Below are 25,203 nucleotides of genomic sequence, written 5' to 3' on the forward strand. Positions count from 1 at the left end.
TGGCACAGACCATTTTCAGCAGTGCGCCCCCTGCAGCCTGCCTTGCTGGGGCCCTGACCAGCTGTTCTCAGATGCCACTGGCTGTGCAGTCATCCCGCCACTTCCGAGTGAGTTCACATCTGCCTGCTGCACTTCCAGAGGGCTAGTGACAATGAGGCCTGCACCCAAATCGCCCCAGCGCCGGAGACTGTGTCTTCAGGGAATGGGTGAGGGTCCAGAGTGTGTTTGGACATCTTCAGACATTGGAAGCCCTCTTTCAAGGATGAAGGGGGGCCTGGCCACCCTGACTGCACCTCCCCGCTGTCTTCTGAGCCTGAAGGAAGCTGAACGTGAGCGAGGACATCCAAGGCCCTGAGCATCCACAGAGAAACTAAGGATTCCAGCCATGAGCTTCATCACAGCTAGAAAAGGTGGGAGGGAGCAAGGGTGGGGGATGGACTGGGCCCCTTCTAAAATCTCTCCCTACTTTAAGAATCTATAAAGTCACCCAAGAAGGTGGGGATTATGAGGAATGGTTAAAAATGATGAGTCATGGGGACTTCCCTGGTGCGGCAGTGGGTCAGAATCCGCCTGCCAATGCAGGGGACGTGGGTTTGATCCCTGGTCCGGGAAGATCCCACATGCCACGGAACAGCTAAGCCTGTGAGCCATAACTACTGAGCCTGCGCTCTAGAGCCCATGTGCCACAACCACTGAGCCCACGTGCCACAACTACTGAAGCCCGCGTGCCTAGAGCCAGTGCTCCACAACAAGAGAAGCCACCACAATGAGAAGCCCGCACACCACAACAAAGAGTAGCCTCTGCTCGCTGCAACTAGAGAAAGCCCATGCGCAGCGACGAAGACCCAACGCAGCCAAAAGTAAATTAAAAAAAAAAAAAAAAAAAAAAAGATGACTCACGAGGAGGCAGAAGATTCTACGAGAAGCAGGGAGGAGGGTCCACAGAAGGGTAGCTAATTTCACGTCACACAAATGTAAGGTAGGTATAAGGAAAGCAAAACACTCCCTGGGTAGCCAGACAGATGCCACACAAAGTTCTGTACACTCTCACTTATGGGAGTGCCCAAGTTCTCTCTCACACTGCATACCCTTATTTTACACACAGCTCTTAGAAGCCTGGCGTGGAGTCAAAAAGCAATCAAGGCTCTCCCAGGGCTTGGAGAAAACTGACATCCACACCGCTGATAGGTGACTGAGAAGGACTGAAAGGCTTTAGAAATCAGACTACAGAACCCCACAGAGAAGAGCATGTTGGGGCCATTTAATGTGGGAACAAACAGCCCCACACTACATGTAGCCAGCATGTAACTGTGTTCCTGTAGTGCCTCTAAGCCATCAACAAAGAGCTATAATTATATTCAGGGCGCATTGCCTAGAAGATAAGAAAATGCATAATACAATTTAGAATGAGTCTTGAAAGTGATTGCTTTTTTTTTTTTTTTTATGTAGGTGAAAGGGCACGTTTAAGTTCTCTGGAAAGTTCAGTTGTAGGGTCCATTCTTATTTTTTTGGCGGTACGCGGGCCTCTCACTGTTGTGGCCTCTCCCGTTGTGGAGCACAGGCTCCGGACGCACAGGCTCAGTGGCCATGGCTCACGGGCCCAGCCGCTCGCGGCACGTAGGATCTTCCCAGACCGGGGCACGAACCCGTGTACCCTGCATCGGCAGGTGGACTCTCAACCACTGCGCCACCAGGGAAGCCGCGTTTCTTTTTTTTTTTTTTTAACCTAGCCTCCTTGATCATTAGCTGAAATCATCTGGGTCATTTATTGGTTTCCCTTTTTTTTTTTTTTTTTGGCCTCACAGCACTTGGTTGTGGGATCTTAGTTCCCCGACCAGGGATCGAATCCAGGCCCTCAGCAGTGGGAGCGTAGAGTCCTAACCACTGGACTGCCAGGAAATTCCCCCCATTCATTTCAAGTAAGGTTCTCTGTAATATGTCTTGGGCTTCCTCATGCTCCCTATCAGGCAGAGTCCCCCCCCCCCCGCCGTGCTTTGTGGCCCCTACCTTCCATCCACACACCCCCACAAACACTCAAACCCCCTTCTGTTTGTGGTGCAGGAGGAAGAGGGCGGGCGTGATGGCACAGCAATACCTGAATCTGGAAGGTCAGGATCTGGTTCCATATCGGGCTCTCGGTTTGCATCCGCACGTGTGTCTTGAGCTGGGAACATCCCAAAGCAGTGTCAGTGCCAGCCTGTCCCCTCCTCCCTCCACTGGCCTCACCTCCCAGCCCTTCCGGTCCAGCCCACAGGTGAACCTGTCTGCAGCACAGGGCTGGTCATGGGAATCCCTGGTCCAAAGACACTTTGACAACTTCTCATCCACTACAACTCTGGTCCTTTGAGTAGCTACCTAGATACAGACTCCTTCATATTTTCCCTTAAATCAGCTTTCAATTAACTTTTAAATAGATACAGGGTTACTAACTTTATTATATCAGTGCAAACACATAGATTTTGTTAGATAAACTCTAAGATCCCAATAAAAAGTCAGCAATAACAATGCTGATGGTATCCCCCTTTCTAAAACATCACTTGACTTCATTTTTAAACTTAGCCTTATTCTAAGCAATCATGTCAGTGAAACCAAGGGTTAGTTGAACTGCTTAAACTTTTTCATACACTCTAAGAAAAACACAGAAATACTAAAATTTTTGAAAAAATGTGTGCCTCTACCACCCAACAGTATCTCACCTACTTCCAGGGTTCCTAAACCACTCATTGGGAAATAAATACTCAGTGTGGTGGCTTCAAAATATGCCCACACCTCCCTTTGGTACTCTCCCCTTCAAAAGACGGACACTAACCTCCCTCCCCTCACGTATGGGCTGGATTTAATGACTTCTTCTAATAGGTAGAATATGGTGGAAATGATGGTTGATGAATTCTGAAACATATCTAACCCAGCATTCCCCAGATTTGAACATGCGATCCTTTTTTTGCACATAACATCCATCAACACCCTTTGGAAAATGCTACCATATGTTCATAGAGGTGCATGGAATGTCAGCAACTCTCTTGCCCAGAACCTTCAACTTCTAGATGAAGAAACTGAGGTCCAAAGCGGACGGTGACAGTTTCAGTTGTGCATTTGCGGGCATGTTGTTTCATCCACTTGTCCACTCATCCGTGCATTTGGATGTTTGGTTTTCGGTGGGCATCTTCTCTATGCAGGGCACTGGGCACAGCTCTGGGATACAGGCTGACTAAGCCATGGCCTCCACCTTCACAGAGGCCCGGGTCCAGTGGGATCATATCACCCATAAATGGAAGAACTGGGATACAACACCTGGGGTCCTGGCCACTTTTCCTCCACACCATTTTTTTTTAGGTGCCAATTTCTCTAAGTCTCAGACCATTTTTACGCTTACCTTTTCCCCAATTAGTTCCACCTCCAACATAGGACTCACTAAGTGGTGTTTCTCTAAGAGCAAAGAAGTTAAAAGATTTCTGAGATAGCAGCATTTTTTTTTTTCAGAAGGAAATGGAAAAGTGACAGAACAACTTAAAACCCTCCCCCGTAATTTGGTTTGGTGCCCCCTGGGCAGACACCTCCCATTTCCACTCTGTCTCCATGTGCTGTTGTGTGTCCTGGCACACAACAGCAGCGGGGGTGGGGCCTGGCATAGGGAACCTTGAGTCTGCATCTGGGCATCAAAGACAGGGCAGGGGCACATGGCCCATTTTAAAGGGACCTTCATAAAACCATTCTTGGCAGATTTCAGTCTCCCTCTCTCCCCCACCCCAAATCGTAGTGTCAAGACGGAACTGGGGAGCCCCAGGAGAAACCAGAGTGCCACCAGGTAGGGAACCTCAGGGTCAGCCCCTCCCCCGCCCTGACTGACTGAGGTGGAGATCCTCGGCGCAGTAGATGAAGAATTGTAAGTAGGCCATATTGATGGGCACCACCGATGACTTGAAGATCTGAATGTCAGTGTCATCAGCCCTATAGGTCAGCTTTTGATCTACCTGGAGAGACCAGAGAGCTAATAGGGTCAGAGTCTTAGGGAGGTCACGGCCACCAGACTTGGCTTCCCCAACCTTCCGCTTGGTTGAGGTGGGGATGGACAACCCTGAAGGGACACAGTGGACAAATGAAAGCATGTGAAGAACAATGGCCTCTTGGGGGGCCCACGGGGGGGCCCCACGGAAGCAGCCAGGGTAGGAAATGTTCCTGGGGTGTTGGGGGGACAGCCTCACCGGTGCCTGGTCTCCCACACCGAGGGCAGAGATGGTGACTTTCAGGTAGCCTCTCACACCACTGCTGGGTTCATTTGGCTGGCAGAGGCCAAGCCATTTCCTCAGGAGTGTGTGACCTGGAGAGGCAGAGGGCCCATGGGAGACCAGCCTCCAGCCTCTATTCTTCTTCCCTGAAACCAGCCTTTGCTTCTGTAGGAGACGGGTGTGGAAACGTGTCTCATATATTTTGGTTCCCAGCCAGGGGCAGGGGGAAACGGGAGTCACTCCTACCTTTAAGCCAAAGCTGCCCGCTATTGCCTTTAGGAAATAGGGACCCTCCTTTCCCATCCGGGGAACTTATAGTTGTTACTGTCCTGGTCTGAGAGAGGCAAATATTTTCCCCAACCCTAAGTCCCAACCTCAACCTGGTATGTATGTTATGGTCAGGTCTACTCAAAATTCAAACACTGGCCACACATTGTAAATCAACCATGCTTCAATTAAAAGAAATTAAATAAACAACAACAGCAACAAAATTCAAACACTGGCATAGAAAGATAGAAATTCAACCCAAGGCTGCAATAAAAAATTAGCATTTGACCCAAAGAGATGCTTTGATTTTTGTAGAGAAAGATGTTATTATAAAGCAAGATAAAATACCATGAAGTACAGTAAAATGTTAAGTACAGAAAATAATTCACACCTTCTAATACTCTCCCCCCATGTGTTGAACATACAGGGATTTTGAGATGATTTCAACACCTGACCTGGTTTTTTCTCAGAAGACACACATATTTCCAAAAACTGCTACCTACCTGGAGAGTTGTAGATGAACCCAATATCTGTCTGAAAAGATAAGAATAGAGTAAGGATTAGTTAGGGCCTCCAGCCAACCAACTTGATGACAGTATGAGTACTCGTTCCACCCTAATTCCTTTAATCTTTACAACGACCTGGAAGTTGGGCCATTATCATAGTGGAGGCCTTTATCACCTCCACTCTACAGGGGAGGATACTGAGTTTGAGAGAAGAGCCCAGCGTTTTACAACTAGTAAGTGAGGTGGCCTGGATTGAAAGGATTCTTGACCACCACCAGCACTGCTGGCCAACACAGCGTTATTCTTCCCTACCCCTGGGGGTTGGGGAAAGGTGTCTCCCGTCCTGGGGAAGAGGATGGTCAAGGGAGGATTTGGTAAAGAGACTATGGGTTTTCCCTTTCCCCTGGGAGACAGTTTTTGACTCCCTGAGGCCTGAGGGATGCAGTACAGGATTGAAGGTGGTGTGGGGCAAGGTACCGCAGAACATTCAGGCCACCCTTGGAAGGGTCCATAGAGCAAGCCCCAAGTTTTGCATGTAGGCCTGCTTTAAAGCTCAGTCAGCCCCTTGGGTTAGGTAGGCAAAGATTTCTTAGATCCAACAGCAAAAACACAATCCATAAAAGAAATTTTTGATAAATTGGACTTCATCGAAATGTAAAACTTCTGCTCTTTGAAAGACACTGTTAAGAAAATGGAAAGAGGGCTTCCCCGGTGGCGCAGTGGTTAAGAATCCTCCTGCCAATGCAGGGGACATGGGTTCGAGCCCTGGTCCGGGAAGATCCCACATGCCGCGGAGCAACTAAGCCTGTGCACCACAACTACTGAGCCTGCGCTCTAGAGCCCATGTGCCGCAACTACTAAGTCTACGTGCCACAACTACTGAAACCTGTGTGCCTAGATCCCGTGCTCTGCAACAAGAGAAGCCACCACAATGAGAAGCCCGCACACCACAACGAAAAGTAACCCCTGCTCGCCGCAAAGCCCACGTGCAGCAACAAAGACCCAACACAGCCAAAAATAAATAAATAAATAAACTTATTATTTTTTTAAAAAAAAGAACCCTTAAGAAAGAAAAGAAAATGAAAGGAGACGTGATATACTGGGAGAACATATTTCCAAATCATTTATCTGATAAAGGACTTGTATCCAGAATATATAAGAAAGTCTCAAAACTCCATAGTAAGAAAACAAACAACCCAATGAAAACAAGCAAAAGATTTGAACAGACACTTCATCAAAGAAGTTAGATAGCAAATACTTGAAAAGATGCTCAACATCATCAGGGAAGTGTAAATTATAATCACAACAAGATACCACCACACATACTTAGAAGAGCCAAAATTTAAAAGATGGACAGTATCAAGTTTGCATAAGAATGTGGAGCAACTGGAACTCTAATATATACTGCTGGTGGGAATATAAAATGGTAGAACCTATCTGGAATTTTTGGGAAAAAACTGCTAGGAATTTTCTTTAAAAGTTAAACACACACCTACCATATGAGGTAGTCATTTCACTTCTACATATTTAGTCAAGAGACATCAGAGCATAGGTCCATACTAAGACTTACACATCAGTGTTACAGCAGCTTTGTTTTAATAGCGCCAAGCTGGAAACAATCTAAACGTCCATCAGCAGATGAATGGATCAACAACCTGTGGTATATCCCTAAATGGAATACTATTCAGCAATAAGAAGGAATGAACTATTGATCCATGCAACAACATGGATGAATCTCAAAATAATTATGCTGATTGAAAGAAGCCAAACAACAATAAAGTACATGCTGTATGATTCCATTTATATACAATTCTAGAAAATGCAAAGCAATGTGTAGTTACAGAAAGCAGACCAGTGGTTGTCTGGGGATGGGAGCAGGAAGGATTGGGGGAAGAGGGAAGAATTACAAAGAGGCACAAGGAAACTTTGGAGGGTGATAGGTATGATAGATATGTTCATTACCTTGATTGTGATCATGGTTTCATGGTTGTATACATATTTTAAAACATGAAATTATACATTTAAAATATGTACAGGGAATTCCCGGGCAGTCCAGTGGTTAGAACTGAGCATTTTCACTGCCTTGGCCCGGGTTCAATCCCTGGTCGGAGGACTAAGATCCTGATAAAATAAAATAGTATAATTCATTGTATGTCAATTGTACCTCAATAAAGCTAGAAGAAAACAAACCCAAATGAAACTCAGTCACCTCTAACGAAGCCATAGATCTAGGCAGTGATCAATAGCTGTTAACAACATAAAAAGAGACCAACAGTCATTCTGTGTCTCCTGGTGACATCATCTTGCCAAATAATTGACCCAAGTCTGATCTAGCCTCCAGATAGGAACTACCTGGGCAGAGAGACGTGAGAAGTGATCCCCTGGAGGTACAACCAGCAAAATCCAGACTGAGGGAAAACTGCAGGAGAAACTATCCAGTTGCTTCAACAAATAAATGGCAAGGTAAACTAGGGGGCAGGACCAACTGAATGAAATACACCTAAAAATAACATTTTAACCAACTGCAATATGTGCACCTGGTTTGGATCCTGATTTGAACAAACTGTAAATGGAATTCACAAGACAATTAGGGAAATGTGAGCACTGACTAGATATTAGTGCTCTCCAGGAATTATAAAAAGGTGTTTAGATGTAGTCATTTTCTTTGGTTATGCTTAATAAAATCTGTATGTTTTAGAAATAGGTAATGAAATATTTAAAAATAAAATGATGTCTGAGATTTGATTCAAAATCTGTAGGGGGAAAAAAAGAAAAAAAAATCTGTAGGGGAGAGGGAGGGGGCCAGGTGTAGATAAAACATGATGACATGATTGACAACAAATTGGGGAAGGTGAGTGATGGGGATGGGGGAATTCATGATACCATTCTCTCTACTTTTGTGTATGTTTGAAATTTTCCAAAAAAGGAATATATATATTATTAAAAGCTCAGGTTTTTCCCTGACCTCTAAAACGTATTCAACAGTCGGTCATCGTCTGGAAGTCGCACAGTGGCCTTTGTCAAAATGAATGGATAAAGAAGATGTGGCACGTATATACAATGGAATATTACTCAGCCATAAAAAGAAACGAAATTGAGTTATTTGTAGTGAGGTGGATGGACCTAGAGTCTGTCATACAGAGTGAAGTAAGTCAGAAAGAGAAAGACAAATACCGTATGCTAACACATATATATGGAATATAAGAAAAAGAAATGTCATGAAGAACCTAGGGGTAAGATGGGAATAAAGACACAGACCTACTAGAGAACGGACTTGAGGATATGGGGAGGGGGAAGGGTAAGCCGTGACAAAGCGAGAGAGTGGCATGGACATACATACACTACCAAACGTAAGGTAGATAGCTAGTGGGAAGCAGCCGCATAGCACAGGGAGATCAGCTCGGTGCTTTGTGACCGCCTGGAGGGGTGGGATAGGGAGGGTGGGAGGGAGGGAGACGCAAGAGGGAAGAGATATGGGAACATATGTGTATGTATAACTGATTCGCTTTGTTATAAAGCACAAACTAACACACCATTGTAAAGCAGTTATACTCCAATAAAGATGTTAAAAAAGAAAAAAAGCACATTTTGACTTCCTGCTACCTAGCCTCTCTAGAATCTCTTAATTTCTAAACCTGTGCTGCTTCCTTGAGGGTTAGGTGGGGGAGGGGCAGGTCATGACCCTTCTTGTGCTTATTACAAGTACTGTAGTGAGAAAGAAACCTTACTTTGATTTGCCCTAAATTTGCATTTCCCAAGGGCTGGGCCCTTTTCCTTGAGTTGCCAGATTTAGCAAATGAAAATACAGATGGCAGCTTAAATTAGAGTTACAGATAAACAATGTGGTGCTCCAAGGACAATGGTGCTTCAAGGACAAAGGATGACCCTGCCTGAAAAAGTTTCAGCGGTACGCCCCCCTACCAGACTCTTAATCACCCTCCCTACCATGTTACGATGGTTACGAAATTTCTGAGCCCACCTGGGCGACGCCTGCCTGGGCGATGGGACCTGTCCCAAATAAGGAAAGGCATCTGCCCTGTCGCACTCCCATCCTATAGAAGGAAGGTATATGTGCCGCGACCAATCGGTAAAGGAAAATTTCACCTCGGACCATTCCTTTGTTTTCTGGCTATAGAAAGTGATCAATAGCACATGTTCGGGCTCGACTCTCCCAGACTACTAGGAAGTTGGCCCTCTGTTCTGGCAGCGACCCTTCCCTCTAATAAATTGTATCTTCTTTACATTCTGCCTTATGTCTGGAAATTCTTTTCCAACCCGCGTTCGGACAACGCCAACTTTTTTAGTATACATAGGTCCCAAGCAATATTTCATGAGGAGCCATGAAATACTGGGGATATACTTATATTTAAAAGTACCTGTTGTTTAAGATTCAAAATTTCCGGAGCATCCTGTATTTAATCTGGCAACCCTAACTTTTCCTGATCTTCCTGGATTTGGAGAATCTTAGTTTAGCCCTTCATGACCGTGTGAACTTTCCTCACTTCTCAACCTGGGTCTTTCCCAAAGCAAATCTTTTTACTCTTGTCTTCATATGCAGCAATCTTTCTCTAGGTTTCTCCAGCAATTTGATTGACCTTTTGGGTCCTCTGCTTCCACAGTGTTATAAGTGTGGGGGGATTCAACGTGGAACCCAGCGCTTTCATAAATGTTACATACTTTAATCCTCACAATGACCCTGTGGGTTGAGTATTATTATCCCCATTTTACAGATGAGGAAGTAGAGGCTCCGAATAACTTGTCTAAATCACCCAGTTGGTAGGTGGATCCAAATCTGGATCTTGTAGCATCAAAATCCTTTCCCCTAGACTTAGACATAGAGCCCAGGGTGGGTCACTGTAACTGTTTCACAAAACCGCGCCTCCTCCATCCAGTGCTCACTTGGAATCTCCCGATCTCTGCATTGAATCTCATCACTGAGGAATTCATCACCTGCAGGGGAGTTTCCAGAAAGATCTCAGTTATTCAGAAACCCAATTTCCCCCAGCCCCATGGGAGGAATCATAAGGGTACATCTGGATTCTCCAGGATTTACTCAATGCTTCCTAATGGCTGACACTTCCATGTAGTTTTTCTCATTTAATTCTCAGAGGAGCCCTGTGAAGTTCATATATTGCAGCTCCATTTTACAGATGAGGAAATCGATCAGAGAGGACAATTCACTTGATCTCCACAAAGCAAATTGTTGCACTCAACTTTCTCCCCTGCATGCTGTCCTGGCTATTTCTCAAGAACATGTAAACTCTTCAAGGGAGAAGCCTTGCTCTCCTTAGCCCTGTGCTGGGCACATAGGAAGCACTTGATAAATACATGCTCACCATTGTTACCGAGCTCCCTCTGATTGGAGAAAGGGATGTCCCATGTTGAGGGGACATTTGAGGGGTGGCATGAGAATCCTGGCACATGGGAAAGGCTGCTTTGTTCACCTGGGAGCTGAGCTCAGGGCCTATCAGTTGGCCTTCCATAACATTTGTTGAATGAATGAATGGATGGATGAATGAATGAATGGATGGATGAATGAATGAATGGGGTGTCTGGTTACCGGGATAAAGAAGGTGGCAGAGGTGCTGCCTTGGGGTCAGAAAGACCATCTGATGTGACTAGCTCTACAGGTAAGGATGCGGGGCTGACGCACTTTCCAGAATTGAGGTGGGACAAGAAAGTGGACCCACCCTGTCCAGCTCCTCACCTGGATTAAGATGGTGTCGTCGAAGAATTTTGCAGGAACCTCATAAAAATTCTGAAAGAAGATCTGAAGCAGAGAGAGTCGGGGTGTGGTTAGGAGACATTCCTTGTACCACTTCCCCCAGGGACTCAGCAAGCCTGAAGCCTCAGACTAGCAGGTTTCTGCCCCGCTGTTCACGCATTTCAATGGCTTTCAGCTCACTACCACCTACCGCTCCCCCCACAGAAGCAGAGGCCTGCCATGTTCTGGAGGGGTTTTCTATCCAGCAAAGCGCAGGGTAAGGGACCCCTGGAGGACTTGTCAGAAGCAGACCAAGGCCCAGCTAACTGCCCTGGGATGGAGATTCAAGCACCCGCTTCTTTCTAGATCGCCCTGGGAATTCCTTGGCTGTCCGTTGGTTAGGAGTCTGCGCTTTCACTGCCGAGGGCCTGGGTTCAATCCCTGGTCAGGGAACTAAGATCCCACAAGCTGAGCAACGCGGCCAAAAAAAAAAGATCGCCCTCTCTGTCCACTGCACCCCACTCCCTGCTGCAGTCAGAACCTCCTCCCCCAGATGCAGACCGGGCCCTGTCACTCTCCTGCTTGAATCCCTCCATGGCTCCCAAGTCCCATCCATGACGGGGCCCCAGGGCGTTTTGAAGGCTCACCTCCAGCCACTCCCCTCCAACTACACCCGTGTCTACAGTTCTGCCAACCAGCCCTGCTGCTTCTCCTTTCCAGGCCTCTGAGAACACTATTCCTTTTTCCTGAATTATCTTTCCCCATCCTGCCTTTTCGGAGTCCTCTCCAGTCCCTGCTCCACCGTGCTTTTATCTTTTCTTTGGTGGTCTAGTCATCAATTAATTCGGTGCATGTTCTTAGAGTTCCTACTGTGTCAGACACGATGCTATGAGGTGGGGCTTCTGCAGTGGCCAGGGCTACAGAGGGCCTGCATTTCGCGGCTGCAATCCCTGTGCACCGCAGTCTTGCCCGGTTGTCATCCTTTATCTGTTCACATATGCGGGAGGCCCCCCACAGACCACTGGCTCCCCCCATGCAGGGCTCGGAATTACTCGCTCTCTATTCCCTGTGCCAAGCCCAGTGTTTGGCCCTCCATGCCCAGTAAGAGTTTGTGAAACAAACAAATGAAAGCACCCGTGTCAGGGAGCAAGCTTGCTGGCTGCCAGCAGGAAATGCCCAGCCCTTGGCTGGCCCTCCTGGCCCAAGTGCCCCCATTCGGCTCTGAAGGGCATGTGCTGCCCACCTCATTGAAGAAAGGGTTATTTCCCATCTTGATCCGCGTGTGGTGCTGGTAGCCTCCGATGACCACCTTCACCACCGGCTTGATGTCCTTGCCCATGAGCTGCCGGGCTTCAAACACCTTCACTCGGACCTGCAGAGGAGCAAACAGGGGAACTTGACGTTGGGCTCCCCTTCCCCAGTGGGGACTCTTCTCTAGAAGAACAATATGTTCTGATAAGAAACATCTACTGCGGATAGAAAGCGACCCCATGGACCCTGGGAAGGCCATGTTTCCTTCTCTTTCCTTTTCTGGGAACTGTCACCTCCACTTTGCCCTTTTCATCTTGGGTGTTTCTTGAGTAGTAGGGACTTGTTACAGAATAAAGTCTAACATTTCTCAGTTTGCTGTCTTTTGATGTTTGTCTGCGATCTTTTTAGGGAATCGAACATTTTAAAGTTCTATGCAGTTGAATCTATGATCTGTGATTTGATCTCTGATTTGTGATTTCTTCTTCTTCTGCTTTTATATACTTTCCTGAGACTCAGTAAAGGGACGATGAAGTCTGAGCCTAGAATTAGAAGGTGGGAGGGAGAAGAGCCCGTAAGATCCAGGCTGGCTAAGGCCCCAGGGGAAGGAACTGGAGATGGTGGCGGCTGGCAGGGCACAGTCGTGGGAGCCTGTAGTGACTAGAGGTAGTAACAGCACGCAGCTCTCCCAGCCCAGCCCGTGGATCCGGCCATTCTCAATGAGGCCTCCTGTGTCTCCATCGAGTCCAGGGGCCCTTCAAGGATTAATACACATGCAGCTACCTGACCATCAGAGACAAGAGTGGTCAAACCATGCAAACAGGCCTCATGTCAGAACTTTGCCCTACGCACTAATACATAGGAAGGGTAGTGATTTGGGCACACTGACCTTCTATCCTGTGGCCAGCTAGCCTCGTGAAGAGGGTCAGGGCCAATGGGGAGAGGGAATGTTCTCCAAAGGAGGCGACAGCATGTGCAAAGGCCTGGTGGCTGGGGAGAAAGTCTTGAGAGTGGGGACTGTAAGTTATGCAGGATGTTACAGCAGGGCGGGGTGGGGCAGGGGCAGGGGACAGAGTGGCCTGGGGGCCAGGCTTGGGTTATCAAGGGCCTGGGAAGCCATCGTAAGGAGTTTGGGTTATGTCCTGAGAACACTGGGAGTCCTCATTTTTAAGAACATTTTTAGGCACACGCATGGCATGATAAGAAGGACTTTATTTTTTTTTTGGCCGCATCATGCGGCATGCGGGGTATTAGTTCACCGACCAGGGATCGAATCCATGCCCCCTGCTTCGGGAGCATGGAGTCTTAACCACTGGACCGCCAGGGAAGTCCCAAGAATGACATCTTGGAAAGACCACTTGGACTGAAAAATGGACAGGAGAGAGCTGGGGGCTGGGAGTTTGGGAGGAGCCTATTCAAGGTGGTCCAGAGAAGGGATGCTGTTGTCTGGGACCAGGGGATGGAAGAGGCAATGGAGAAATGGGTGCGGCCAGGTGATATGAAGAGCTAGGACTTGGCCACTGACTGGATGCGGGGCGGGGGGTGTGGGGAGGAGGGGCAGCCAAGGATGACTCCCAGTCTCCTGAGCACGTGGCTGGCTGGGCAGCAGCTCCAACCATGGCAGAAACGTTAGATTACAGGCTAGAGATCAGAAGTAAGTTGATAAGCCATGGTGTGGGGGTTCCAGAATCCCTGGAGCTTCCCAGGGATCCCCTCGAACTCTCCTCAGCCTCTGCTGTGCAGCTCATTTCTCCTTGCCCAAGGCTAGCCTTGTATTGCCACCTCCTGAAGGGCAGGGTCCAGGCCTCAGCCCTGCCTCCCCAGCATGGCCAGGGCCCGGTGTGCACTGCCCTCAGTGCTTCCTGTCGCCTCCCTGGAGCTGGCTCCAGCCTCAGCCACACGCAGAAGTTTCCCAGAATGGCCCCTGGAGGGGCAGAGGATGTGGTGAAGATCTGAGGACCTGGAGACCAATCTGAAGCCCTGACCTTCCTCCATGACCTTGTGGAGAGGCAGGGATGGCCTGGGAACACAGTGAGGGTGTCGGCCAAATCATGTGGGCTTTCACCCTGGACGGCCTCACCTGGAAGTGCTGAGGCTTTGGGGACAGAGCCTTGTGTACAGCGGAGCTGGGAAACATCCGTTTCTGCCTGGCCACCTCTTGTGCCATTATGGCCAGGTGGTCTTCATCGCCTGGGGAAACATAGTCCATGGTGGGCTCTCAGAGGCTGGGGCTCAGGAGACTTGGAGGCATTTCCCTCATTTCAGTGTTCTATCCCCAGTGACCAGCTCCTGACTAAAATCATGGCCAGGAGGCCCTGACAAGGGCACATATCCTCCCCAGACATTCCTATGGTCTCCACCCACCATGGGCAACCCTGGGCCTCACACTCTACATGTGGAGGCCCTTGGAAATGGCCATCCTTGCCTCTCTCTGCAGCCCATTGGAGGCTGGGTCTTCTGTCTACAGACGACAAGTGGACACATTGGGAGGACAGGTGACCTCAGGCAGGTGTCCGGAGGTCTGGCCTACAGACCCTAACCTGGTCACTATCCTTCTGTAGGGCTCAGTGGTTGAGTCTCCAAGATCCCCAAGAGCCCATCCAGCTATGCTTGGTGAAATGCAGGGCTTAGTCCCATGGAAGTACATACCTGTCTTCTCGATACCCTTGTAGGTCATAAGGGCCACCTGTAGGGTGAGAGTGCACTGCAAAGCAAAGGCAGGGGAGCTGTAAGATCCTGCAATCCTCGGCCAAATCATAGCACTGGAACCTGGTCCAGCCTGGCAGGGGCCACACCCAGTCTTCCCGGGTGGAGTGATGCTGGCCATGGCACAGGACCACACCATGGGGGCCTGTGCGGTCTGGGATGGAGGGAGGTTATAGACTGGAGGGGAGAGAGCGATGGGTTACCGTGGATGGGGTTTGAAGAACAGAGGAGGCACACATTACTGGTGGTGACAGAAGAGGATACAGCAGGGTGGGGAGGAGAGAGAGGGTTGACTTGAGACCAGTCTAGAACCACTGATGCTAACCTCCGAGCCCAATGTCTTATGACCTCATGTGGGAACTCCAGCAAACACCTAACTGACCTCCTGCCTGCAAGCACTCTCCCTGACCGTCCATCCTCCAGACCATCGTCAGAATCGACCCCTAAACACTCCCTAAGTGCTCTAAACATAAAGCTTTCCCACTCCTCTGCCTGCCTTTGAGTCTCTGTCAAAACAAAGTGATGGTGGCTGGCTCCCTTGTTATATAGCAAGCTCTGAATAAATCACCTTTTCTTGTTCTTATCTGGTTGGTCTTCCTGTGTTTCCACACATCTTAATCACCTCCCCTGTAAAGCCTTCCATTTCCTCCCAAGTGGAATTGTTCATTCTCTCCTGACCTCAGTGAAATAGCTCACTGACCCCAATATACACGTGCTGGAGCACTTGTCACCGGGAGTGACAACAGATGTGGGTTTCATTCAATTTTGTATCCCAGGCCTTGCATAGTTGCTGACACCAGTGGACAATCAACTGAACACTCAGTCTCAATGGGTGGACGAAGGGTGGAGATGTGGGTAGGTGGATGGAGGGCAGCACGGGGAAGTTGGGGAGATGATGGGAAGTGTGATGGGTCCCCCACAGGGCAGAAAGTGCTCTCTGGGTTGGGGGCACACCGAGACTCTGCTGGAGTGGATAGCTCAGCTTCACCAGCTGCCCCCACTCCTCCACGCACCCTTCCTAGGGCCCGACTCACATCTGTGGGCATCATGGAATGGTTGAGCAGGGTCAGGTCCTTCACGAAAAGGATCTTACTTGGTTTATTCACCAAGGGCTTGAGCAGTATTGTGGCCAGGCCAATGAACCTGGGGAGACAAAGAGCATGTGTGAGCTCCTGAGCCAGAGGAAATGGTGTCCTTCTCCGTCCCAGGCATGACTTTATCCCAAGATGTCTTTCTCTCCTCGAAGCTGTGCTGCCCACCGAGGCTTCAGGAAGGATGCTGTTGACTGGGAGCATCCACCAGAGGGCTCTCAACTCTCTGGGAATTGGCTTTGGGGCTTCCTGGACAGTGGGCACCCCAGTTACTGGCTCTGCCCTGCCCAGCCTTTTCCCAGAAGCTCTGCACCCACACGCCTCCAGAATGGGACCTGTGCCAAGTAACAGCTGATTGGACCAGGAGGTGGGCACCTGACCAAAGCTGGGCCAGTCAGATTCTCTGTCCTGGGAATTTTGACCTGGGATGCCATAGCCCCAGTCTCAGCAAGGCACTAGAATGGGGCTGTGATGAGAAGCCAGGGTTGGGCAGAGAGAAAGAGATTTGAGATTCTGTGCCTTCAGAAGAGACAGAACTCTCCCTGGGTCCCCAGTTTCCTAGTTCTAGTTGATCTGTCCATCTATATACCTAGCCTTCACATACACACACCCCACCTTTGTTTCTTTTGCATTAGCTGTCTGGAGTGGATTCTGGTCCTTGCATCTGAGTGAGTTAGAGATGCAGCATCTGCCGAAGGTTTAGTCAGAGAATCAGGCTCCTCCTGTCTCTCTCTCTGCCTTACCTTTCCGTCTTTACTGAGCCCATGTCCCGAAGGGTGATTTGCAGGAAAGAGTCCTTTTGCAGGGGGCGGTTCCAGAGGTGCCAGATGAGGGTCTGTGGGAGGCACAAACAGGTCAGCATCCTCCCTCTCCCCTCCCTTTTCCATCCTCCTAGGAAATTCGAAAAGATACAGGGAACGGGCTGGCACTGTGTTTCTCTCAAACTGAGGAATATCCCTCAAGTCTAATTTCCTAAGAGGATGGCATTTGCTACCTTCACCAAGGGACCAGGCAACCTACCTGGGCTCCCACAGCTTAACTGTGGCTTCAGGGCTCCCACAGCTTAACTGTGGGAGTTAAGCAGTATTGTGGGCTTGTTAGTAGCTAAGGGGTTTGGGGACTGGGTGGGGGGACATGGATGGATGGGAGATGAGAGGGGATCCTACACAAGGAGCCCTGTCTCTATTTCAGGTTTCTGGGAACATCAGGACGGCTGGGTTGGACAAGATGGGTCCATCCCCAGAGTGGGTGAGATGGGCCAAGAGCTGTGGGCAGATGTGGCTGCTATGGCCCTGAGACCTGCACAGACTTCTCAGCTTAGAGGCTACTCGCAGGGCACGATGTTCCAACCTTGGGAAAGGGTGATGAGGCTCCCTGTCCCCTCCCTAGGCTTCTGGGCACGGTCTGGACCCAGCCTCACTGTTGGGCTTGTCATTGCCTCATCTGGGCTTGCCTGATGTGTTTTACCTCGTTCCATATGGGGTGATTGCCTTCCACCTCATGAGTTGTCCTCTTGACATCTGCAAAGACACCAAGGGGCCGGCATTGGTGGTAGGAAATATTTCAAAGTCTAGGTTCAAGTGAGCAAAGAGGGGTAGGACTTATCTAGATGTAGATAAGTCTACATCAAGTCTACATTGGCAGATGTGATACAGCACTGATTCTTTCCTACTCTGGAGATTTCAAAATTTCTCACTTTTTATAAGAGTGACATCACCCCATGTGACAGATAATGTTATGTGTTCATTTCATTTTCTTCCTGGATACATAGTTCCCAGCCATCTTGCAGCTGGGTGCGGCCGTGTGACTCATTCTGGCCAACCGAGTATGGGATCCATGCTCACCACAGCCTGTACTGGTTCCCAAAATCTCCCATGAGAGTCTCCGTTCTCCTCCCCACTCTCCACATGCGCTCGCACCATCTGCTGGGTGGTACCTGGTGACTTTGCAGCCACAAGCAAAGAGCAGCTGGTCCCTAAACTACTGTTTGGAGGAGTCATTCAGGATTGTTGCCTGATCTGCACAGTCGATGCAGCACTTGGTGTGGGCAAGAGGTAAACTTTTGTTGTGTTAAGGCACTGGGATTTAAGGGTTCCGTTGTGACCGGAGCAAAACTACTGTACCCTAATACATCCCAAAATATCTCTAATGGGTTGACAGCTCTTTATCCACTAAAATATGCCTTCCCCAGAAATATCTTTAACAAAGAACAGTCTATAGCCCTGCAAAGAACCTCTAAATTGCTAAATTTGAGATTCTTCCCAAGGAAAGAATGTGTGTGAGAGAGAAGAGAGAGGAGACAGTCGGGGGTGGGGGGAGAAGCAGGGGACTCTCTGTGCCTGCCCAGTAGTGGGAAAGGGGGACACTGTAGTGGATGGTATATGGGGGAAGCGGGGCTGGAAGTGACAGGTGAAAAAGGAATAAAAGATTTCAAACAAACATTCAGTTATAAAAATGTGTAGGCAAACCTGGGGGCAAACCCAGGATTCTGGGTTGTAGGCTTTTTTTTTTTTTTTTTTTTTGTGGTACACGGGCCTCTCACTGCTGTGGCCTATCCCGTTGCGGAGCACAGGCTCCGGACGCGCAGGCTCAGCGGCCATGGCTCACGGGCCCAGCCGCTCCGCGGCATGTGGGATCTTCCCGGACCGGGGCACGAACCTGTGTCCCCTGCATCGGCAGGCGGACTCTCAACCACTGCGCCACCAGGGAAGCCCTGTAGGCATCTTTGTAAGAGAGATTTCTAGGAGGAGAAGGACAATGCCTGGGAGGTGACGGGGAAGATGGCTTGGAATCAGACTGTTCCCCGGCTCACCATAAAATTACTTTCAGGGCAAAGACATGCTGAACCTCCACTACACCTCTTTCAACCCGCAAACTGGGGACGTAAACCTACATCACCCTGTGCACCTGGAGTCCTGAGTGTTCCATCTCTGAGTGATAGCATACTCAGCAAGCAGGGTTTCACAGACCAGAAAAAAATTTAAGGAATTTCAGTCTTCGCTCATTTCTTTTGGAAACTACTGTGTCCTATTTTCTCTTGGTCCCAATTTTCTCACTCCCCACACTTCCTGGAAAACCTCATTTGCCTGTGTCCACCCCCTTTCTCTCCTCCAAAAGACTGTTCATCTTTCTTTCCCTTTTCCCCTTTTTGTTCCCAGCTCTTTGTTATATAGATACACTTAACCTTTTTCATTTTCTCTCATAAATCCTTTACACCACCCCTCCCACCCTTCTTGGACATTTTTCCTTATCTATGAAAAATTGAGACAATAAAACTTGCCTCATAGAATTGTCGTGAGGATCAAAAATCATTACATTTATGATAAAACTTTGTTGATTATAAAAGTAATTCATACAATTGAGCAGTTATTACTAGAAGTTGTACAAAGACCTGTCTGTATATTATCTTTTCAAATCCTCACAGCCATCCTATGAAGGAGGTACTTGGGTTTTTTTTAACCTGTTTGTGGCACAGCCCTAGTTCATAGAAGAAACTCGAGAAGTATTCATCTTCTTTTTCTCCAGTAGTCATTCTCCGGAAAAAAATGGGAGGCAGAGGAGTCATACTAAGAGAAATAATAGCAACAAGGATGATAAATTTGAAAGAGCCAGACGGTGTCTACCTCACCTTTCTGTGACACAGGGCATCTTTTACCTAGTAGGGCACCGATAAATCTAGTTTTTCATTGAACGTATGTTGCCTCTTGGGGCTCCTGGCTCTCACCTCTGAAGTACACGGACACGCAGGATCTGGGTGGGGGGCTCAGGGGTGGGCTAATCTCGGCCGACCACACGACAAGCCGCAGCATCTCTTCCACCTACTTCCCTCCGTCCTTCTCTGGCAAAGCTTCCTTCTTGGAGCAACTTGGTCCAAGGCTTCTCCCAGGGCTCAGGGGGTGAGGAAGGTCCCGAGTGTGTTGCTTAGCAAGAGAGGTGATGTCACAAAGGTCAGTGGTTCTTGGGTGGTGGTTCTGGGTTCTGGAGAGGAATGAGGAGAATGGGAGGAAGAAGAAATCACAGGGTACGAAGCCAGTGGCTTGAGGCGCCCAGGGCTGTAGAAACAAAACAGTTTGGCTGAACTGCACTTCCTCCTTCCATTCTCTTTTCTCTCTCATTCTTACTGTCCCTCTGATTTCAAGATCAGGTAGAAGGATAATATCTGCCCTTTATACAAGCAAGTTATCTGGAGTGAATCATTGCCAAAGTCACACAGTTTAGGTGAGAAAATAGAGAAGGGAGGTGAGCTGAGAAAAGAAATAAGGAAATCAAAGACGATTTCAGTGGTGTTTCAGAAGTCCTTCCTAATGTGGAAGCAAACATTTAGGCCTCCTTTTCTCTAAAGGAAACGTGAGTCTAGGTATGAGTCTCTCTTTAACCAACAGAAACTAGCTTTCTCATCAATGAGCTCTTACGCCAGCTGGGTTTGTAAGGTTAAAGAAAAATCTCACTGACATATTATCTTGCTGTGGTATCTTAATTGCCCTCAAGGCCTCTCAGCATGAGGATGGAACGGGGTCATTGCTCTTGTCCCTACGCTTTTTCTGCTTTAGGGTTGAACATTATATAAATTATACCTTATCCAATAGTTAGCGTGAAAATTAATAGATGTTTTAAAAAAGTATATTCGTTGATGAAACAATTTAGCGGTAAGCTTACTACCCATTCTAAAACATGCATGGGTATGTTTTAGAGCAAAAAAAAAACAAAAAAACTGAATGTGTGATCTTGGTGTTAGGACTGCTTTCAGCAGGTTTAAAAAGTACTTCCTGACAGTTTTTCTTGAAGTGTAAACACAACACAGTGCTTGTTGCTTTGTTAATAATTTTCCAAACTAAGCATGACACAAAAGGCAAACCCAGGAAAAGGAAGAGATTTGACCGCATAAAATTCAAGATTCTTGTACATAAAAATATACCTTAAAAGGTATATCGGGGCTTCCCTGGTGGCGCAGTGGTTGTGAGTCCGCCTGCCGATGTAGGGGACGCGGGTTCGTGCCCCGGTCCGGGAGGATCCCGCATGCCGCGGAGCGGCTGGGCCCGTGGGCCGTGGCCGCTGAGCCTGCGCGTCCGGAGCCTGTGCTCCGCAATGGGAGAGGCCACGGCAGTGAGAGGCCCCCGTACCACATACACAAAAAAAAGGTATATCAAAGTAGGGAATGTTTGCAACAGTTCTTATAATTCAATAAGAAAAAGATGAATACTCCAAAGGAAAATGGGGCAAAGTATAGATTAGATGACTGTGCAAATGGACAAAAAAAAAAAAAGTAAAAAAATTCAGCCTGCTTAATAATCAGAGAAACACAATGAGAACTTCCCTGGTGGCGCAGTGGTTAAGAATCTGCCTGCCAATGCAGGGGACACGGGTTCGAGTACTGGTCCAGGAAGATCTCACATGCTGCGGAGCAAATAAGCCCACGCACCACAACTACTGAGCCTGCACTCTAGAGCCCATGAGCCATATATACTGATGCCTACGTGCCTAGAGCCCACGATCCGCAGTAAGAGAAGCCACCGCAGTGAGAAGCCCATGCACCACAACAGAGTAGCCCCCGCTCACCACAACTAGAGAAGAGCCCACGCACAGAAACGAAGACCCAATGCAGCCAAAAATAAATAAATAAATTTATAAAAAAAAAGAGAAAGAAACGCAATGAGATACTGTTTATCACTTTGCCAAATTGGACTCAGAAGCCCAAAAAACAAAAAAGATGTTAAAAAAAATTCAACCTCCTTAATAAGCAAAGAAATACAACAAGATACCATTTATCACCTCCCAAATTGGGAAAGAATGAAAAAAATGATAAACCTGGTGTGCTGAGGAAGGAAGAGGGGCAGAGAAAAGATACAAACCCATACACAGCGCTGATCAGAGTATAAAGAAAAACACAGCAGAACGAAGGCTCAGGATAAGTGCCAGGGAGAGAGAGTTAAGCGTGGGGAGAGATGGACCGAAGGCTGCTCTTTTCCTGTCATCCTAATAGTAGTAGTATTAACCTCTAAATAGCATATTTAAATAGCATCCCTTGAATTTTTCACTTTGAGACTCTGTCTATCAAGTCATCTCTTTTATATCATCTCTCACTCCTTTCCCACCTCCTAGCTTCTCTCTCCCAAACTTCCCCCAACTCATCACTTTTAGATATTATCTACTGCTGTTTATCACACCATGGCAGCTTTCTTACACCTGCCTTTCCTGCATACTGTTCTCATAATTGTATCTCATTTGGGAGCTAAATCTACATTCAGTATTTTCATTTTTATAATAATGTATGTTTTTTTAACTGCAGATCAAGTAGTACCCTCCAATTCCACATCCTTTCTTTTTTTTTAATTAATTAATTAATTAATTTTTGGCTGCGTTGGGTCTTCGTTGCTGTGCGCAGGCTTTCTCTAGTTGTGGTGAGCTGGGGCTACTCTTCGTTGTGGTGTGCCGACTTCTCATTGCGGTGGCTTCTCTTGTTGCAGAGCACGGGCTTAGTTGCTCATTGCTTAGTTGTTTCAGTAGTTGTGGCACATGGGCTCAGTAGTTGTGGCTCGTAGGCTCTAGATTGCAGGCTCTAGTTGTGGCGCACGGGCTTAGTTGCCCTGCGGCATGTGGGATCTTCCTGGACCAGGGCTTGAATCCGTGCCCCCTGCATTGGCAGGCGGGTTCTTAACCACTGTGCCACCAGGGAAGTCCTCCTCGTCCTTTCTAATACAACTTTGTGTTTTTCTGTAATTTACAAATTGCTTCATTTTTTCATTTGCTTGCTTTTCTTAAAAGTCTGACCAAGTCTTCTAACATCCTTCAACAGCTCTGTGATCTCCTTTTAATACAGTCTCCCCCAGGTTCAAATCCATCAGGTATTTTACCATTTTTTTCATTTTCCCTGAGCCCTGGGGAGATCTCTCCTGGCCTCCTCTCCTCTCTAGTCTGCACTGGCTGCTCCCCAGCCCTGTAGCACAGCTATCATCCTGGGGCTTCCCTTCTTCACCACCAGTTTTAGAATTCCCCCGTTTGTCTCCTGTGTTGGACTCTGTTTCCCAGATCCTTTCCTCTTTCTTGAGTTACTCTCTCATCTTAGTGGAACACGATTTTCCATAGCTTTCTGAATTTTTTGAGTGTTTGTAGGTCTGCACATGTCTTTATTCCGCCCTTGCACTTGACTGATAGTCTGGCTGGATGTATCAGTCAGGATGGGCTATGTTATGCTGAGGTAACAAACATCTCCAAAAATCTCAGTGTCTTAAAACAATAAAGCATTTTTTTAATAGCAGCTTTACTAAGATATAATTCACATACCATAAATTCAGTCTTTTAAACAGTACTGTTCAGGTTTTTAGTATATTCACAAGGTTGTGCAACTGTCATCACTATCTAATTCCAGAATATTTCATCACCCTGAAAAGAAACCTCATATTCATTAGCAGTCTCTTCCCGTTTCCCCCTTCCCATAGCCCCTGGAAACCATGAATCCACTTTGTCTCTATAGATTTGCTATTCTGACATTTCATATGAATGGAATCATATAATATGTGGCCTTTGTGTCTGGCTTCTTTCACTTAGCATAATGTTTTCAAGGTTCATCCATTTTGTAACATGTATCAGTACAGTTGGCCCCCCCGAATCCATGGGTTCCACATCCATGGATTCAACCAACTGCAGATGGAAAATGTTAAAAAACAAAAATTCCATAAAGTTCCCAGAAGCAAAACTTGAATTTTCTGTGCATCAGCAGCTATTTACATAACATTTACCTTGTATTAGGAAGTATAAGTAATCTAGTGATGATTTAAAGTATTTGAGAGGATGTGTGTAGGTTATATGCAAATACTACACTGTTTTATGTAAAGGATTTGAGCACCTGTGGATTTTGCTATCCAAGGGGGGTCCTGGAACCAATCTGGATACCAGGTGGCCACTGTACATCATTCCCTTTTATGAGCTGATAAATCCATTGTATGGATATACCACATTTCATTTATCCATTCATCAGTTGATGGACATTTAGGTTGTTAACATTTTTGGGTTATTATGAATAATGCTGCTGTGAACATTTGTGTACTTGTTATGTGTACATATGTTTTCAATTCTCTTGAGTATATATGTAGGAGTGGAATTGCTGGGTCATATGGTAACTCTATGCTTAACATTCTGAGGAGCTGCCAGACTATTTTCCAAAGAGGTCGCACCATCTTACCATCCAATCAGCGATGTACAAGGGTTTCAATTTCTCCATGTACTTGCCAACACTTTTTATCACATTTTTTGTTGTCACCATTGATTTTTTTAGACATCCTAGTGGGTGTGAAGTGGCAAAGATTTATTTTTCTTCTTGAACCACGTTTCTTGCCTTGGTGTCCCGCTGTCAGTCAGTCAACCAACTGATTGGTCATCAATCAGTCAACACAGGATCCATTCCCTATATCCTGGCTGTGTTCTCTGAAGGATACAAAGAAGGTCAACATCCCCCACCTTAGGATCTACTCTCTCTTTACAAAACACAGAGGAAAGTTAACTTAAAGCAATCTATGGTCAGTACGAGAATTCTTACTGGGGCATCTGGGGTCTTTTAGGGTCTGAGTTATGTCTGCCTCTCCAACCTCATCTCTCTCCACTTATTGACCACTGCTTCCTAGCTACACTGTTCTTGCCACTTTTTTTTTTTTTTTTTTTAATATTCTAAAGCTGTTTTCTGCCCCAGAGCCTTTGTCTTTGCTGTTCCTTCTCCTGGAGAGCTTCTCACCCAGCGTCTACCATGCTACCATATTCTCTTCCTTTGGTTTCAGCTTTAAGGTCACCTTCCCAGGGACACCCACCCCATCACCCAAGCCAAGGCTGGCTTGCTGTTCTACGTGCTCAGATCACTATCCACTTTTCCTTATTGCAGTAGGCATGGTGGGGAGTGGAGCTGTGAGGAGGTTCTGAAGCCAGGCTGCCTGGTTCCAGTTCTGCCTTTGATACTTACTAGCTGTGTAACCTTAGGCAAAATACTTGACTTCTATGGATATGACTATAATAGAACGTAGCATATAAAGTCACTGAGAGGATTAAATGAAGTAGGTTACTTATGTTACTTACAACTTGGTTGGCATTCTCTAAATACCAGCCCTTACTATCACAATTATAAATTAAACAGTTTTTTTTAATTGAAGTATAGTTGATTTACAATGCTGTGTTTGTTTCTGGTGTACAGCAAAGTGATTCAGTTATACACACACACACATATGTATATATGTTCTTTTTCATATTCTTTTCCATTATAGTTTATTTAAAGATATTGAGTACAGTTCCCTGTGCTATACAGTAGGACCTTACTGCTTACTTTTATTTTTGCGGTACGCAGGCCTCTCACTTTTGTGGCCTCTCCCGTTACGGAGCACAGGCTCCGGACGCACAGGCTCAGCTGCCATGGCTCACGGGCTTAGCCGCTCTGCGGCATGTGGGATCTTCCCGGACCGGGGCACGAACCCGTG

At 47.2% G+C, this 25,203-nt stretch overlaps 1 protein-coding gene across 1 annotated transcript in view; it reads right to left on the reverse strand.

Moving 5' to 3' along the window:
• FER1L5 (fer-1 like family member 5) overlaps positions 1-19,557 on the reverse strand; it is a 52,147-nt gene extending 32,590 nt beyond the window's left edge. Inside the window, exons 1-14 of the mRNA XM_029231860.1 lie at positions 19,473-19,557; positions 17,216-17,268; positions 16,492-16,583; positions 15,692-15,800; positions 14,601-14,655; positions 14,032-14,141; positions 11,947-12,075; positions 10,707-10,769; positions 9,899-9,949; positions 4,997-5,027; positions 4,203-4,318; positions 3,848-3,971; positions 3,374-3,426; positions 2,096-2,164 (exon numbers count right to left, since the gene is read on the reverse strand). Of these exons, the coding sequence (XP_029087693.1) occupies positions 2,096-2,164; positions 3,374-3,426; positions 3,848-3,971; positions 4,203-4,318; positions 4,997-5,027; positions 9,899-9,949; positions 10,707-10,769; positions 11,947-12,075; positions 14,032-14,141; positions 14,601-14,655; positions 15,692-15,800; positions 16,492-16,583; positions 17,216-17,268; positions 19,473-19,557 (1,140 nt within the window). The remainder of the gene's footprint in view (positions 1-2,095; positions 2,165-3,373; positions 3,427-3,847; positions 3,972-4,202; positions 4,319-4,996; positions 5,028-9,898; positions 9,950-10,706; positions 10,770-11,946; positions 12,076-14,031; positions 14,142-14,600; positions 14,656-15,691; positions 15,801-16,491; positions 16,584-17,215; positions 17,269-19,472) is intronic.
• Between the last annotated feature and the right edge of the window lie 5,646 nt (positions 19,558-25,203).

The sequence above is a fragment of the Monodon monoceros genome, unplaced genomic scaffold, assembly GCF_005190385.1.
Source record: "Monodon monoceros isolate NGI ecotype Baffin Bay Population unplaced genomic scaffold, NGI_Narwhal_1 Super_Scaffold_19, whole genome shotgun sequence".
Lineage (NCBI taxonomy): Eukaryota > Metazoa > Chordata > Mammalia > Artiodactyla > Monodontidae > Monodon > Monodon monoceros.